The following is a 16,947-nucleotide window of genomic DNA, read 5'->3' on the forward strand; positions in this document are numbered from 1 at the left end:
AATCGCATGATATCAATTAGATACTTGACCATAAATCAAAGTTAAAACTTTATTTTATAAATAAAAAGGTTAATTTATTAAATTCTGAAAAGGATGAGAGTATAAGAAAGCCAGCTTGATTAGAAAAGTCTCAACTAAAACTCCAATCCAAGCCTATATTAAAGAGATACCCATGGGCCAAACAAAAGAAATCTCAAGCTAATCGGGTAGCTCGATCTAAGCCCAACTTCACCAAACACACTGAAGCTCAGCTCCACCTCCAATGAAGAAGCATAGCCAGTAGCCACTCAGAAGCTACCTTCGGCGAAAATAACAAGAACAGGAACCAAGCAAGGGCTACAAATAATTTCCCCACTGCAATATCCTCTCGCATCTCCTGCGTACTTTGAAATCTATCTACCCTCTTTCTCTATCTAATATTTTATCTCACTGTATAATATATGGTTCGTTTTGGTGATTAATCCTTCTATATTTGCATTTAAATTGTGCACGGGAAGGAAGAAAAGTGGACGATTCATCAAGCACCATTGGGCCCTGTGTCGTCCTCATTTGTATCCTGTCGCTTCTGAGGTAAAATCTTTAAGAGTTATCTTATTTCTTTGCAAATGGAAGTTTATTATGGTCCCATTACTTGAGGTTTCAGTTTGATATCCCGTATTTCTCAACATTTTCCATAATCCCAAAAATTTTCATTGTTCTTGACGTTTCTTGAAGATTCCAGTTGATTTCTTTCAACGATTTAATGTTGTGCAGTTTTAAGTGTAATATTCATGTTTCCATCAATTACGTTGCTTCTGGGTCTTCTTCAATCTGTTAAGTTTTTTCAGCATCTTTGGGCTTTCTTACTGTACTTTCGATTCTCTGTTTCTCTGACTACAATCTACCCAGTTGGGATTCGAATTATTTCTGGTTTACAGCTTGCATGAACTAATTTTATTGTAATATTAACTGCATGCTTTTCCTGTTATAGGTTTTTGTGCGCTTTTATGTCAAATTATACATGTCTTTGGATTTTTTTTTTTGTGAAGGGTCTTTTGTGAAAAACGAAGACTTAAAAAAGAAAAATCTATAAAGCTTCTGTAACTGTTAAAACTCTATATCATTTCACTTTTCATTCTCAACTTTGTGTTCTTAGTATGTAAGCCAAAGTAGCTTATAGAATTTTATGCATTAGTGGAGCTAATTCCAAATTGGTGAAATGACTTGTGGCATGCAAATGGATGAATAAGAAAATTTTTGGTGGAACAATTCATGGATATGCTGCCATAGTTTTGTGTAGCAAGGCATTTTAGTTCAAAATCGTGTTAGCTAGCATTCAACAAATATGTGAATAGAGAACAACCAGCAAATGCTTTTTTTCTTCTTATAAGAAAAAGAAAAGAAAATATCAATTTTAATCTATGGTTGTATAACTCGGTGCATACTCAAATCTGTCATGAGAAGGGTTATGGATAGGAAATGTGGTACTAGGCATTGAAATTGTCTGATTCTTTGTTTAATTAATTATATGGGAAGGGGTAGGGCTGATTTAGGTTAAGACCTTGTTTGGTTCAAATGTGTTCTTTTCTGGGAAGTTACCTAACTTAACTAGGTTGGTAAGTAAGTTACTTTCCCTTTATTAAGAAGAAAAACCCTTGATTTCCCGGAAAATTAAGAAGAAATATCAACCAAACAGAAATAATTTTTCACATTTCCTAGGGATTTTGAGTTATCCCCAACCAAATAAGACCTAAACTTTTGGGGGAAGTGGGGGACGCATAAGTTTTACCTTAATCTTTTATAACCCAACCCATAACAGCATATTTGCTCCCTTCAATTTAGTCAGCTGCCTTCCTCAGCTTAATTGTTGCCAAATATTCACAAATTTTGTTGTTAAGAGCTAAAAATCTCCTCAACTTATTCAACCTAGACTATCTTCACATCCTCTCCTTTTTTTTTTTTCCTTAATCTGTGTGCTTGAGATATAGCAAGTTCAAGGGACTATCAGAGGGTGAAATGGGAAACCAAATGTTCAAAAATGAACAGTGAAGTTGTTAGGATCCACTTTAATTATTATAGCATTAGTATAACTATAATAAGTAGTAATGTTCTTTCTAGAATTTAGAATTGTATTTGGACTAGACTAATAGTTCAGTGATTGAATACTTACCTTGCCGTGTACTTGGTTGAGGATTCAGACCCTTGCTTTTTGGTTTTCTCCCATTTTGTCGTATTGACGAAAAGGATCTGATCTAGTGCTCTTCTTGTGCTATCAGAATTCAGAGTTTGTATATTTGATGGATTTATTTACACATCTGCAATAGATAGATCCGAGTTTTTTTGCTCCATTTTTTAAGTAGTAGAGTTTCTAATGCTTCAACAGTGGTCAATGGTTCATCTACTTTTTATTTGTCCATGGCAGGGTGGCTGTACATTCTCTCAAATGGAAGATGACATGATAATAGATAAAAAGCGCAGAAAAATTGCTTCCACTGATTTTCTTTTACAGTGGAGCCAGTGGCAACTGCTTGATTCCATTCTTCCTACAGGTGGTTTTGCTCATTCCTTCGGTCTTGAGGCAGCAATGCAAGCACGCATAATCTTGGGTCATGAAGATTTTAAGAATCAGGTGATTCATATTTTGGAGAATGCAGGAAGTTTGCTTCTTCCTTTTGTGTACTCTGCAACTCTCTCTCCGGATTTGGATACCTGGCAAAGGCTTGACAAAATATTGGATGCAACTTTAACCAATGAAGTAAGTCGAAAGGCATCTATTGCTCAAGGATCAGCTCTCATGAGGGTGGCTGCAGCTGTGTTTACTGAACTCCCTTATCTTAAAGCCATGAGAGATGCATGCATTGGTTCTGGGGCTGTTTCTTTTCACCATGCTCCCATCTTTGGCATGATATGTGGACTTCTTGGGATGGATAGTGAGACCTCTCAGAAAGCTTACATTTTTATCACAATGAGGGATGCAATTTCTGCTGCAACAAGGCTTAATTTGGTTGGACCCCTAGGTGCAGCTGTATTGCAGCATCAGCTGTGTGTGGTTGCTGAAAGTGTATTGGAAAAGTGGATGGACCATACAGTTGAAGAAGCGTGCCAAACAGCTCCTTTGCTTGATACTCTACAGGGCTGCCATAGCTATTTGTTTTCTAGATTGTTTTGCTCTTGATATCTAAGGTAAGTGAGGGAGAAATAAATACTCTTCTTTGATTAGTTTATTAAGAAAATCAGTGAGAAGTTTCTTAGAGTGGTTGATTTTTTTTTTTTAATAATCTGGAATGAAATATAAGAAAAAGAATTATATATCATTATTCCATGAATTCTGTAAGACTAATCTATTTTCCTTTAGAAATGTTGTTTAAACGAAAATAAATTATCATTTAGTCATCAATTGAGACATTAGAAAGGTTAACTACCATATGAGCCTTCTCCATATATTAGCCTTGCAAACAAAGAAACCTTCTGACCCACTCCCTATATCAATCTTCTATGGAAAATGTCAATTTTTTAATTGGAGCATCTGCATCTGACAATGGCCTTTATTAATGGATCTCAGCCTCTGTGTTATTTATCCTATTATGTTGGAGGATTTAGAGTCTTAATGGCGATGGTAACAATATCAGTTTGACAGTCCTTTTTGCAAAGGGCTGTTACTTTCTATTTAGGAGGAAGATGCTTTGGCATTTCGGCTACTCTCTCATCCGCGTTTAAGTTTTGATGAATGAATTTTTTTTTTTTCTGTGTTCGTTAGATATTCAAACTACTAATATAGTTTTTTTTTTTTTTTGAAAGAAAAATCAAAGCTGAGAATTTTTAGAAGGCAACTGAGATTTAGCAGCTTGATGCTTAGAAAATCAGGAAACGAATGTTGACAATGTTCCAATGGTTTATAGTTAATTCCTTCCAACTATAAATTACATCACTAAGTGAACCCCTCGACCTGAAAGAGGGAAGAAAATTGAAAGGAATGATAATAATTCCTGAATTCTCTAGCATCTATCCTGTATGTATTAAACTATAACTCATGCCTAAACAATATGACGTTTACCAACTTCCTCGGGCATGCTATATTTTTAAAGCTAAAAGGAATGAAACTACAATTCAACCTTAATGACGTGAAATTCACCTTCCTCAGGCAAGCTATCCAAGCTAAAAGTAAGCAAAGCAGTGGATGAATCATACACAAAATCAACCACATTGGAGTCCACGATGCACTTCCTTGGCTTAGTTGCCGAATAAGCACCAAACTTGCCACACCCTCTAATCTCCATGTACACTTCCCCAACCAATTCATTGTTGCAATTCTCTACTCTCTCCTCACTCAGGATACTGTTTTCACCCTTGTATCCTTCCTCAATCTCTGATAGTTGCGCACCTCCTTTCACTTCATATTTAAGCCCCTCAATGGCTCCACCAGCATTGTACATGGCTACGAGCCCAAAGGGTGCAAAGCTGAATCCGGGTGCTAAAATCTTGATGGGTGTTACAGTGAAAATATCATGCTCCAGAACTTTGAGTGACACCGGCATTGATACATTGTAAGGGAGAATGACGAGCTCCCCAGTTCGATGGCCATAAATAGCAGTGTCACCGTTCCAGCTGGAATCAGTGGCTGCTTCAGCTATGAGATGGACATCGCGGCCCCTTATGGCTCCTGTTATAGCATCAGATTTGGTTTGGTGGAATGTGTTCTTCCTCTCAACGCTGTTCCAGGCAGCACCTTGGCAATTGTAGACTCCTAGGACCCCTGTGTATTTGTTCATGTTCCATATCTTCAACAAGCTGCAATCAAAGAATACTTTTTTCTGTTAATAAAATGTGCACAAACCTTGAGGAAATAGAGGAAGGGAGTGTAGTCTAATGTGAAATATCTCTTACCTAACACCATCACGGGCTGGGTCAGAGCACAAACAGTCACGGGTAGGGCGGCCAGGCAAACGAGCTCGAAGAATTGAGCCGTCAGGCAGGACCAGCTTCTTCAGTACCTTGAAGTCGTGCTTCCCGGGCTCATCACTAGGAGCAAAAATGGTCATAAACTATTAGCCAAGAGAAAAGGGCATAAGGATGGTTTTTAACATTTTGTTTTGTTTCTGAGTTAAAAGACGAAATACCTGACATAGACAGGGCCACCGCTAATGGCTCTAGCAGATGCGTGATATTCAGCAGCTGGATGGAGGGAATGGAACATATCCCAATCAGGCAGCATAAATTCTCCTAGAAAAACACTGTTGTAAGCCACTGCCGCTATGTGGATGGTATGTGACACTGGGTCCCGCGGGAAGAAATCATCTGATGCTCTCATCACTGCCGTCTGTTTCGAGCTGTTTCATGTACCCAATATTACAACAAAAAGAAGCTCAGTCATTTAATTGTTAAGAATGGAAGGGAGTCAGGAATAAGCCTATCAATTTTTCAATAATTCATGACCAGTAATTTAGTGAAAAAGGAGGGACACTCACCAATATAATGCATCAGTATTATGGCTCATGCAAGCAATGCACCCATTATCAGGGAAGTTCTTAGCCACAGATGCATCAAGAGCCTGATGATACTGCCTTGTCAACTCCACTCTTCCTCCCAAACCAGCACCTAGAGTCTCCAATATGCACTGCACGTCCACCTTAACCCCATCTATACCCGCAGATGCCAAATAACTATGCAACTCATTGTAAAATGTGTGCACCTTCTTTGGATTCACCAGCCCCAATCCCTGCAACGCCAATGCATCATTCTTCCATGTTGGCTCATTCTCCACCACCCCTTTTGACAACATCGGGTACTTCATCAACGACCCGTATTTCTCCATCTCCCTAGCTCCTGGACGGACCCCACCCCAGTATCCGGTGATCGCGTGCCATACATACACATATTTCAACCTGTGCTTCTGTTTCGCTATGTTTACTATGTTCTTTATTCCAACCATTGGATCATCTTTCTTTTGGAATTTCGAATTTTCTTTGATCCCAGTCAACCTAAGCAACGGTTGCGGTTTGTTCTCTTTTTGATCGTTGGATATGGTTTCCTCTTGCGGGTCACTACCAACTGATTGCCATCCATCGTCAATGATCACGAATTTTGGAAGGGTCCCACCAGCGGCCAAACTCTGGAGCCCAGCCTCCACCCCTTCTTGAGTCACTTCCTGGTAAAACGCGTCCCAGGTGCACCACCCAAAATAATCGACGATCCCAGGCAATTTTTTCTCGTGCCGTTGACGAAAAGTTTTCAAATGTAACTTAACCTCTCTTATCGCATCAGTAATCGTAGCAAACGGATCCGTACCGGCGTGAATGAACAGAGAGTGTGTAAACGACGACGCTTTGGTGTCATCATCGCCACTTTCTAAACAAAGCTCGAGCTCATCGTTCGTGTTTCCCTGTAAACAAGCTCTGAATGATCCTTCAATCAAAGGAAGGAAAACGGTGTAAATGATCTGATTCTCTTCGTTTCCATCGTCCGATTCGAGCTGGGACCCATCCTTAGTCTCAACTAGCAAAAATTGTGTCTCCAGAGGAATGTCCCTTCCGTGATCTCCCATTTTCTGGGCCATCCACCAAAGCTTGAAACGGAAGCAGGCCATGAACCTGACGTCACGTAAAGTTCCCAAAGGCACCACATGCCGGCTATTTTCCCCATCGAAAAATGCTCCGAGAAAGACTCCATCCACCGGACCGGAAGACGAACCGGATGTTGCTATCACATTCTCCGGTACTCCACTCAGGATTGTGCGATCCTTCACAATTAGTTTCCGATCTAAGATTCGTACCGCCGATTTGATCGTCATTTCTTCTAATTGATCCTCTTTCTTAAATGCCGACAAAGATAATGCGCGATGCGAAAAATACTTGCGACCTAGAAGACATAAACAAAAGAATCAAACTTGGTGAGCAACTCAATTTCCCAGCATCCAAACAAAAATAAAATGGAGAAAAGAGAATACTATAAATAGAGCGCCGGTTCTTGATCGTCGTTGTGGTTGAGATGTTAAGAAAGAAGGAAGAATATGATTGAATTGAAGGAAAACGAGATAGATGGGTGAAATTTACAAGAGATTCGGGATTAATTCTGGAAAAACATGATTTTGAAGTCATCGTTAGTGCGTGAATTTTAAGTTGTGCTTGTGCTGTTGATGGTGTGCTCTTATTGGCTGAGCATACCCAATCCTCAGACTGGTGGTTGATTGTTCAAACTGCGAAGATCGGATTGCCACATCAGATCCACGCTGTACCAGTCCAAAACTTGAGCCTACACGTTTTTTTAAAAAAAAATTCTCTCTCCTTTTTGTACGCTTCTTAGACGAATGAAAAATTGTTCCAAATTTCTTCTTTTAATTCGAAGTTGTAGTGTTTCTGCAGCTGGTAAGGACTTCGATAACAAAGAAATGAAACAGAGAGGAGGGTATGAAAATATACCTAGACAGATAGATTAATTAAGAAGGATGGTAATCGCTGGCTGCTTTTCTTGAAATGCCTTGTTGTTGTATTGTGGGTTGATGTGAATGAATATTATTGGGCAAGTGAAATGCGAAGTGAGGGTGCGAGCTCAGAAGTGTGATATCCGTAGAGGACTGGGGTTGGGATTCCTCTAATTTATATTCGAATATGGGTATGCAAAATCATTGATTCTGGACATCTCCAATTGTATGGTCTTGTCTCTGTCCGACCTGCTTTTGTTAATAATTAACTGCAACTTCGACAGGGTTAATTGTGCTGATATGTTTCCACGCACTCGCTTTTGACCTTTTCTTCCTGATTCAAACACGAGTTTGCTTCAATAGTTATCATCCCACGTGGTGCCTGGATGGTCTGATATGTCATTGGATTGCTGATAGTATCCGCCAAAATCGTCCTATCAAATCTATATTTTTTTGATATTTTTAATGTCTATAATATAGTAATTTTTTAAAAATAAATAATTTTTAAATATTATTTTTTTTGTTATTATCAATTTTAAGTGTGAGCTGTAATCTGGTCATCACCACCTTCATGATGGTAATCTTTTTTCTATACAGGACTTGGTGTCAACTTGATACCTTTCTAAATTGTAATGGTAATTGTAATCGTACAAATTGTAATGGTAATTATAATCGTAAAGCTTCAGGTTTGAAAGTGATTGAAAGGGTTTAATATTAGAAATCAATTAATCATTCAATCTTCTAATTTTAGATAATCACTATCTTCTGTAGCGTGACTTGTATGCATGGGCTTCTGTTCTAATGATGTTAACATTGTTGTTTATTATTATGAATACAAAATTATCCTTTTCATTGAATTTTAGATGAAATTTAATTATGTTATTATTTTAATATTATTAAATTAAGATGTAAGCACACAAATATTTTTTAGAAAATTTAACATTTAATATGAGTATCTACCCATTATTAATATAGATATCCTCATCCAGTGGACAAATTAGTTCAATTTTCTATTTAATATAGTCGCATTTAAGAAATTCCTCTAATATATATTTATTAACTAACACCTGACTAAAATTTAATTAAATAATAAAAAATTACTATTTCACTCCATAAGGAATGTTAGTGAACTGCATATTCTTAGTTTCAAAAATTAAAATTTTAGTGTTTATAAAAATAAATTAAACTGAATTTAAATAGAAATTAAATTAAATTAATTTAATTTAATTCGATTTAATCAGTTAAATTTTTAATAAATATTTTTTATATATCATTTTTAATATTTTAAAATTTAATTAAAATATTTTAATATTGATTATAGTCTAATTTTTTTATATTATTAAAAATAATATATAATTATTACTAAGCGATTAATATTAGAGAACTTTTTTTTAATCACAGTGGTTATATGTTTTTCTTTTGGCTTGTGTGGTGTTTGAGGTGTTATTTTTTATAGTTAAGAGTTAGTTGCTTAGGATTTCATCGGCAGCCTTCTTGCCTCCGTTTGGGCGTTTAGGCTTTGTAGTAGCAATACCAAAATTGCCTCTTCTCAGCAAAGGCCTTGGCCAATAACTATAACTTGTTTTTATGTAGACATGAAACTATTTGTATTGCGCCCTGGATATTTGGTTTGGGCCATTAGCCCTGGTTGGTGTACTGTTGGGCCTAAAACATTTTCTAATATAGTCAACTTCAAAAAAGGAAAATTCCTAATTTAAAGTAGAATTCATCCTAATTCAGTCATAATTTTGAAATAAATTTAATTATACGTCGCAAGCAATTCTAAAAATCAATTTCGATTTTATGCCAATATTTTCGTTTGAAAAGTTAACATAGTTTTAAGATAAGCAGCTTTGTTTTTTCTTTTAATAATAATAATAATACAAACTCCATCTGGTGGCTTGTAATGATTCAATCCCAGGCAGATCTTTCAATTCCAAATGGCAAAACAATAGCCTCCACATCCTTAAAAAAATCAGCAAGGAATCTACATCCAATCCAATAACCAATAGAATGGTGCTGATGTGTAGATTTCCTAATCCACAAATCTTCCCATCTTTCATTATAACCCATTTATCTCCCAGCTTTCTTGACACTTGACAGACACCTCCTCTTCACAAAGTAATTTAGACATGGCAACCTCTGCAATCCAACACTCTGCATTTGCTGGGCAGACCGCTCTGAAGCAATCAAATGAGCTCGTTCGCAAGGTTGGCTCCTTCGACGGCGGTCGCTTTTCCATGCGCAGAACTGTCAAGAGTGCTCCACCAAGCATATGGTATTTATTATTCTCAATTACAAATTGTTATTATCTTAATTTCTTAAAAAATGGGGATTAAGCCAAATAATTAGAAGAAGAAGAAGAGAAAACGAATTTGTAGAGCTCAAAGGCATCTTATCTTTTAAGGAGATGTCCAAGAAAATAAGCAAAGAAAACTTGAGAGAGCTTTGGTTACGTGTATGCAAGTTGCTTTGAGAATAAACGGCTACTATTTTGCGTTGGGGATATATCTAACTGTAATTCATAAAACAGGTATGGTCCAGACCGCCCAAAATATTTGGGTCCATTCTCTGAGCAAACTCCCTCATACCTTACTGGTGAATTCCCCGGTGATTATGGATGGGACACTGCTGGTTTGTCTGCAGATCCAGAGACATTTGCCAAGAACCGTGAGCTTGAGGTGATCCACTGCAGATGGGCTATGCTTGGTGCACTTGGCTGCGTCTTCCCCGAAATCCTATCCAAGAATGGTGTCAAATTTGGCGAGGCAGTCTGGTTCAAAGCTGGAGCCCAAATCTTTTCAGAAGGCGGTCTTGATTATCTTGGCAACCCTAACCTTATCCACGCTCAGAGCATCCTTGCAATCTGGGCAGTTCAGGTTGTGCTAATGGGATTTGTTGAAGGCTATAGAGTTGGTGGAGGACCACTCGGTGAAGGACTTGACCCCATTTACCCTGGTGGTGCCTTTGACCCTCTGGGGTTAGCTGATGATCCTGATGCATTTGCAGAATTGAAGGTGAAAGAGATTAAGAACGGACGCTTGGCAATGTTTTCCATGTTTGGGTTCTTTGTTCAGGCTATTGTAACTGGAAAGGGACCAATTGAGAACCTCTTTGATCACTTGGCTGATCCAGTGGCCAACAATGCATGGGCTTATGCCACTAACTTTGTTCCTGGAAAATGAAGAGAGAATCAGGTTCAACATTACTCAGTCCTGGTGCTTTAAATTTCTGGAAATGTTCTTGTTGTGGAGGCCATTATTACTCTACGGGTGTTTTAGTAGTTGGAAAGCATTGTATCAACAGAACATGAAATCAGATTTCTCCACGCTTGAAACTCTGTATTTGGAAGGAATGTGTCATAATTAAATTTAAAAGCTTTCAGTCAAAACATGACTTTTCATTGCTATATACCACCAGTAATAGTTGTATGGTGAAATTAACTCCTAGGCTGTGGATCCAAAACACAGATCAGTGGGATCTCTCATTTTCATATATCTACAGACCGAAATAACTCATCTCCCTCTATAAAAATTCAATTCAATTTCTTATTAAATTTTTATTTAAAATAAAAAAAATTAAAATTTCATTATATATAAAAATAAGTTTGATGAATAATTTTATAAAAATTCATTTAAACTCTTTTTCTTACAAAATTATTCATAAACGAGGGGGTAAAAAGTTTTCCTGTCCCCATATTACCAATGAATAAACAAAGCTTACCGATGAATTGGCCTCTGCACTCTCCAACATGGTCATGCTAATCAAGAGGTTGTTGCCCTTCAATGGAAAAAGAAAAATATATCATGAAGATAATGGTTAAAAACAGAGTATTGGGTGCTTCATTCTGTTTAAAGTTTTTAGAAAATAAATTTACATAAAATGAAAATTACATAGGAATTAGGAGCATTTATGCACCTAAGGACACTAAATACAAAACGAGCTTATTAAAACTGGTATTTATCGTAATTCAATTACAATGCTGCTGAAAAAGGAATTTAATTATATATCATAAATATTTCTAGGGCTCCATTTATTTTATAAAAAATAACTTAATTATAGTTAGTTGCAATATTTAAAATAAAGGGATTAATAAGATTTTTAAAAAAAATGAAAATAGAAAATTGGAGAGTAAAACATGAAATCTTTTAGATTTATTCATATTCATTTGCATTATGCTAAATCTGTGTGTGCATGGATTAATATGATTTATATATTTAAAATATGTTGATGTTAATAAAATTCTTAAAATTAAAAAATAACTTTTATTTTTTAAATGAAAAAATCAGTTCATATATAATATATGTCTTAAAAACTAAAGAAGATAAAAATATTTTCCACAAATAAAGCATCCACTAAAAGTCAACCTGAATTTTATGCGTAGATAAAATTGTTTTAAATTGGGTGTGATTTTTTATTTTCTCTAAATACAAGATAATGTGAGTTATTTCAAGTCATGAATCACTTATAATTACAAACTTGAAAGTAAGATTGGCTAAAGACTACATTGATTTTTTTTTAAAAAAAAATTATTACTTATTTTATAAAAAATATTTTTTAAAATAATAATTTATTTATTAACTTTTTAATATATTCAAAGACAAATATAACTTTATTTAATATGTATTAAAAAAAATAAATTTATTAGTTTCAAATTTAATTTTTTTCAAAAAAAAAAATTAAAGAGTAAAATATGAAATATTTCCTGTATATTTAATTATATTTATTATTAAATTAAATCGATAAATACAATTTTAAAAAATAATTTATAATGAGAGAATGCGAGTTAAGGACATATAAAAAATACCATATAGTTTTTTTTTTTTTGAAATAGGGGGTTAGGGGAGTCGAATTTTAGACCTTTCAAGACTAGAAAATGCACTTTCCACCAGACTAAGTTTTGGAATAACACCATATAGTTTTTATTATTTTAATTATATTTTTTTCAAAATTTTAATTATATTTTTTTCAAAATTTTAATTATATTAATTACATTATATTACTGTGAAGTCTTTTTGACTCGATTTGTGGCCTCTATTCAATCCAAGGAAGATCTTTCAATTCCACATGGCAAGAGAGTAACCTCCACATCCCTAAAAAATCAACAAAGAAATCTACATCTAATCCAATAACCAATAGAATGGAGCTGATGTGTAGATTTCCCAATCCACAAATCTTCTCATAGCCCATTTATCTCCCGGCTCTCTTGACACTTGACAGACACCTCCTCTCCACAAAATTAGCAAAAGCTTCACAAAGCAATTTAGACATGGCAACCTCTGCAATCCAACACTCCGCCTTTGCTGGGCAGACAGCTTTGAAGCAGTCAAATGAGCTCGTCCGCAAGATTGGTTCCTTCGGCGGCGGTCGCTTTTCCATGCGCAGAACTGTCAAGAGTGCTCCACCAAGCATATGGTATTTATTATTCTTAACCACCAATTTATTATTATCTTAATTTCTTAACAAATGAGGATTAAGCCAAATAATTAGAAGAAGAAGAGAAAACGAATTGTAGATCTCAAAAGTATTTGGGTATTCGTGTTGGGATCTAACGGCATAAACTGTAATTGATAAAACAGGTATGGCCCAGACCGTCCCAAGTATTTGGGTCCGTTCTCTGAGCAAACACCATCATACCTTACTGGTGAATTCCCCGGTGATTATGGATGGGACACTGCTGGTTTATCTGCAGATCCTGAAACATTTGCCAAGAACCGTGAGCTTGAAGTGATCCACTGCAGATGGGCTATGCTTGGTGCACTTGGCTGCGTCTTCCCTGAAGTCCTTTCCAAGAATGGTGTCAAATTTGGCGAGGCAGTCTGGTTCAAAGCTGGAGCCCAAATCTTTTCAGAAGGTGGTCTTGATTATCTTGGCAATCCTAACCTTATCCATGCTCAGAGTATCCTTGCAATCTGGGCTGTTCAGGTCGTGCTAATGGGATTTGTTGAAGGCTATAGAGTTGGTGGAGGACCACTTGGGGAAGGACTTGACCCTATTTACCCTGGTGGTGCATTTGATCCTCTGGGACTAGCTGATGATCCTGATGCATTTGCAGAATTGAAGGTGAAAGAGATCAAGAATGGACGCTTGGCAATGTTTTCTATGTTTGGATTCTTCGTTCAAGCTATTGTGACTGGAAAGGGACCTATTGAGAACCTCTTTGATCACTTGGCTGATCCAGTGGCCAACAATGCATGGGCATATGCTACTAACTTTGTTCCTGGAAAATGAAGGGAGAATCAAGTTCAACATCTCAGTACCAGTATTTTAAATTTCTGGAAATGTTCTTGTAGTGGACGTCGTCATTACTCTACTTGTGTTTTAGTAGTGAAAACATTGTATCAACAGAACATGAGATCAGAATTCTCATGCCTGACCTCTGTATTTGAAAGGAATTAATGTGTCAATAATATAACCAAGTTCCAAATGTAGGCTCCCAGGTATTCTCATCTCTCCCTTTGCAAGCAGCAACATATAAGAACTTGAAGGAAAATTATGAAGTTTCTTGCTTCCTGTTTGGAACTCGAGTTTCCATTAACAATTTCCCATCAATTTCATATATATGTATATTCATAGCAAAACCAATAAATTAAGAGGTTCTGAGTTCAACTTTCTCAAATCCTCTACCCTTAACTTATAAAAATAAAAAAATAAAAAAAAAAAAACCTGAAGGAAAAATCTAGCTAAACTTTAACTTCCTTTGTACGTACGTAGAAGTTTGTTCATTCCATATTATATTTGTAGATACGTAGATTGCAAGCAATTGGGCTACCCATCAACTTTCCCACTTGAGAATTAGTGTTGAATCCAACCTTCAGATCCTCACACGAGGCCACCATACGCTTCCTTTTTTCATCACTATTCCCAGGATCCATTCTTCCAATAACATTCAACATGAAGGAGAAGCTCACAGCTTGTTCTTCTGTCATCTCAGCAATTGCAGCCTCTGCTACTGTCTGGTTCATAGACACTGAGGAGGCCGCAAGATTAGCCTTCACCATCATCCCCTTCTCATAGCGACCATCAATAAACAAATTCCCAACCATTGTAGAACAGATACTCTCGTTCTTCAGCAAAACAGAAGCCTTCATATCTTCATAATAGAAGGAGATTGATTTAGGGTTTTCTATGAATAAACTGATGTTCCAGCTTGCTGTTATGTGAGAAGATGACGAGATGTTGAAAGGATAGACTGTCACTGCATCAACTTCGAACTTGGGTGGACGGAAATCGGTTATCATTAGCGAAGCTCTCCAGAAAATGAAGCCCAATGCAAGAATACCAGCAAATAAAACGAGAAGTGCTTCCATCATAAGGTTCTTTTTATCTGTCGTTACGTTGCTGCAATCAAGCTCAGCATGATTCTGTGTGGTGGTCATCCGGTAGCTATCAGGAGGTGGGCGAGCGGAGTTATTTCTTATTGTCCAGCCAGAGTTGGAGGCTGCTGCTGCGGCGGCTGTGGCTGCAAAACTTGGAGGTTGCTTCTGATCATAACTTTGGAAGTAGGGTTGACATGGGTAGCCCATTACGATTCCAACTTGATGACCTTCTGTTTCTGCCATTGCCGAGAGAGATGGAGTTAATGGTAGATAAAAGTATTAAGTGTTGTGTCTGTATTTATAGATTTCATATTTTCTTTTACTAATCAATCTTATGTCGCTTTGGAATTCTAATCCTATTGGTTTTAAGTTAGCTCATTCTTTTATTAATCACTCCTATGTCACTCTGGAATTCTAATCCTATTGGCTTTTAATTAGCTCATTCGGAAATTGTTTTGTTTTTTTAAGACTTATGAATTATTATTATTAAAATTAATTTGTTTTTACTTTATTAATTAAAAGAACAAAAGGAATGATTTTTTTTTATAATTTTTTATAATAAATTATATTTTAATTCTTAAATTTTAACATAATTGACATATTTTTTATGTACTTGAATCCCTATGTAATTAATTGGTCTAAGTCGAAGATGTTTCCATCCATAATTCTGTTAGTTAACAAGTCAAACGAGAATAAATATTTTAAATATAAAAAATATTTTCATGCGCTCTTAAATCCTTTTTAATATAGGTGAAAAAATTTTAACATAATTAATGGATTAATCTTTATATTTTTAAAATTAAATCATTAAATTTTTTATATTTAATTTATCTAAAATTACAATTTTTCCATCTATTGTAAATATTATTTTAGAGATGAATGATCAAACTTGTTTTGAAAGTATAAATTTTTTATAAAATATTTTTATAAAAATTTATAACCTACTTAAAGATTATTTAGTACCACTTAAAATAGCCGGTACTATTAAAAATAGCTGAAATTGTAAGTATTTTTTAAAAATTTTAAAAATATAAATATTGAAATATTTTAATGAATGAAAATTAAATAACAAAAAGTGTTAAAAATTAATTAAATGAGATATTATAGATAAAAGTTAAGGGAAATTTAATTATTTTTCAAGTAAAAAATAAAAATTTAAAATGTTTAAAGTATAATTGGTAAGGAGTGATTGATTATAGATAGATTTAAATGTATAATTTTAAAAATATAGAAATTAATAAGATATTCATAGTTATTAATATAAAATAAAATTTATTATTAAAGACGTGAATCATATTTTTAATGATTAGATTATTTATTTTTAATTTTGATTTTAAAAATTGATTAAAATTATAAATTTATTTAAAATTTAAATATTTAAATTAAAATATAAAATAATATAAATATTAGAATTTTTTATTAATTGATTAATTAAAAAATAATTATAAAATATACAATTAAATTATTATATAAATTATCAAATATAAAAATATATATATATTAATTAAAATTATATTATAATATATAGATCAAAATATTTAAATTAAAATTAAAAATTAAAATTAAAATACAAATACACCCAATAAGTTAAATTGGCCACAATATTAATACACCTTGTATGCTATAAATTAAAAGCTAAACAGCTGTTTTCACAAATTCTTTACAACATTATCAATTCAGTTAGGTAATTATTGAAACATTCAAGTTAAACTAAATCTAATTACAAGGTGGTTTCACATTTGATTAATAACTAATAATTACATTGATAAATAATTCTTTATAATTGCAAATATGAATATTTCATAATAAATAAATAAATAAATAAAACTAAAATCAAAATTCTTCCTGTCTATATATTTTAAAAGTCAATGAGTATAACCATAGTTAATTAATAAAACCATAGTAGCACATATTTAATATGTGTGAAAATGAATTTAGTTATTATAATTTTATCTTATTTTAAAAAAATCTCTTAAAATATTTTTTAATATTTAATAAAATTTAATATATTTAAAATTATATAACATGTGTAAAAAAATAAAATGGATAAAAATTATAAAATAAAAAAATATGTATTTTTTATTTTAATCGTATCATGCAAATAAAAATATTAAAATTTAATTTAAATAGTGAAAATGTAAGAGTTTAATTAGATTTATTTATTTTTCATTTTACTTAATAAAAATGAAAAAATGAAAATGAAGTTCATAAACCCTTAATATATACCATCTG

General features: G+C 34.2%; 4 protein-coding genes across 7 annotated transcripts; 2 read left to right on the plus strand and 2 right to left on the minus strand.

Moving 5' to 3' along the window:
- The first annotated feature begins 179 nt into the window (after positions 1 to 179).
- Positions 180 to 3,376, plus strand: LOC110626882 (urease accessory protein F). 2 transcript variants are annotated; one of them, XM_021773167.2, is made up of 3 exons: positions 180 to 570; positions 754 to 847; positions 2,402 to 3,376. In XM_021773167.2, exon 3 carries the CDS (start codon positions 2,423 to 2,425, stop codon positions 3,152 to 3,154), a length of 732 nt encoding a protein of 243 aa, XP_021628859.1. In that variant the 5' UTR covers positions 180 to 570; positions 754 to 847; positions 2,402 to 2,422; the 3' UTR covers positions 3,155 to 3,376. The 2 variants fall into 2 exon arrangements, with proteins under 2 accessions (XP_021628859.1, XP_021628780.1); XM_021773088.2 differs by lacking the exon at positions 754 to 847 and having other exon boundaries at positions 187 to 570; positions 2,402 to 3,333.
- A 477-nt stretch (positions 3,377 to 3,853) lies between these two features.
- Positions 3,854 to 7,372, minus strand: LOC110626771 (probable galactinol--sucrose galactosyltransferase 6). Of its 2 annotated transcripts, XR_006351986.1 has the most exons (6): positions 6,923 to 7,372; positions 5,445 to 6,834; positions 5,097 to 5,306; positions 4,864 to 4,998; positions 4,001 to 4,767; positions 3,854 to 3,953 (listed from the first exon to the last, which is right to left on the minus strand). XR_006351986.1 is itself a non-coding variant. In XM_021772884.2 (5 exons), exons 1-5 carry the CDS (start codon positions 7,071 to 7,073, stop codon positions 4,080 to 4,082), a joined length of 2,574 nt encoding a protein of 857 aa, XP_021628576.1. In that variant the 5' UTR covers positions 7,074 to 7,372; the 3' UTR covers positions 3,854 to 4,079. The 2 variants fall into 2 exon arrangements, 1 of the variants encoding a protein (XP_021628576.1); XM_021772884.2 differs by having other exon boundaries at positions 3,854 to 4,767.
- A 2,084-nt stretch (positions 7,373 to 9,456) lies between these two features.
- On the plus strand, positions 9,457 to 13,823 carry LOC110627110 (chlorophyll a-b binding protein 151, chloroplastic). Of its 2 annotated transcripts, XM_021773388.2 has the most exons (4): positions 9,457 to 9,674; positions 9,930 to 10,577; positions 11,325 to 11,338; positions 13,233 to 13,823. In XM_021773388.2, exons 1-4 carry the CDS (start codon positions 9,529 to 9,531, stop codon positions 13,625 to 13,627), a joined length of 1,203 nt encoding a protein of 400 aa, XP_021629080.2. In that variant the 5' UTR covers positions 9,457 to 9,528; the 3' UTR covers positions 13,628 to 13,823. The 2 variants fall into 2 exon arrangements, with proteins under 2 accessions (XP_021629080.2, XP_021629158.1); XM_021773466.1 differs by lacking the exons at positions 9,457 to 9,674; positions 9,930 to 10,577; positions 11,325 to 11,338 and adding an exon at positions 12,561 to 12,811 and having other exon boundaries at positions 12,976 to 13,823.
- Positions 13,824 to 14,118: 295 nt separating this feature from the next.
- Positions 14,119 to 14,958, minus strand: LOC110627023. Its single transcript, XM_021773277.2, has one exon. It carries the CDS (start codon positions 14,956 to 14,958, stop codon positions 14,119 to 14,121), a length of 840 nt encoding a protein of 279 aa, XP_021628969.1.
- Positions 14,959 to 16,947: the final 1,989 nt, after the last annotated feature.

This window comes from Manihot esculenta, chromosome 1 (assembly GCF_001659605.2).
Source record: "Manihot esculenta cultivar AM560-2 chromosome 1, M.esculenta_v8, whole genome shotgun sequence".
NCBI classification, from domain to species: domain Eukaryota; kingdom Viridiplantae; phylum Streptophyta; class Magnoliopsida; order Malpighiales; family Euphorbiaceae; genus Manihot; species Manihot esculenta.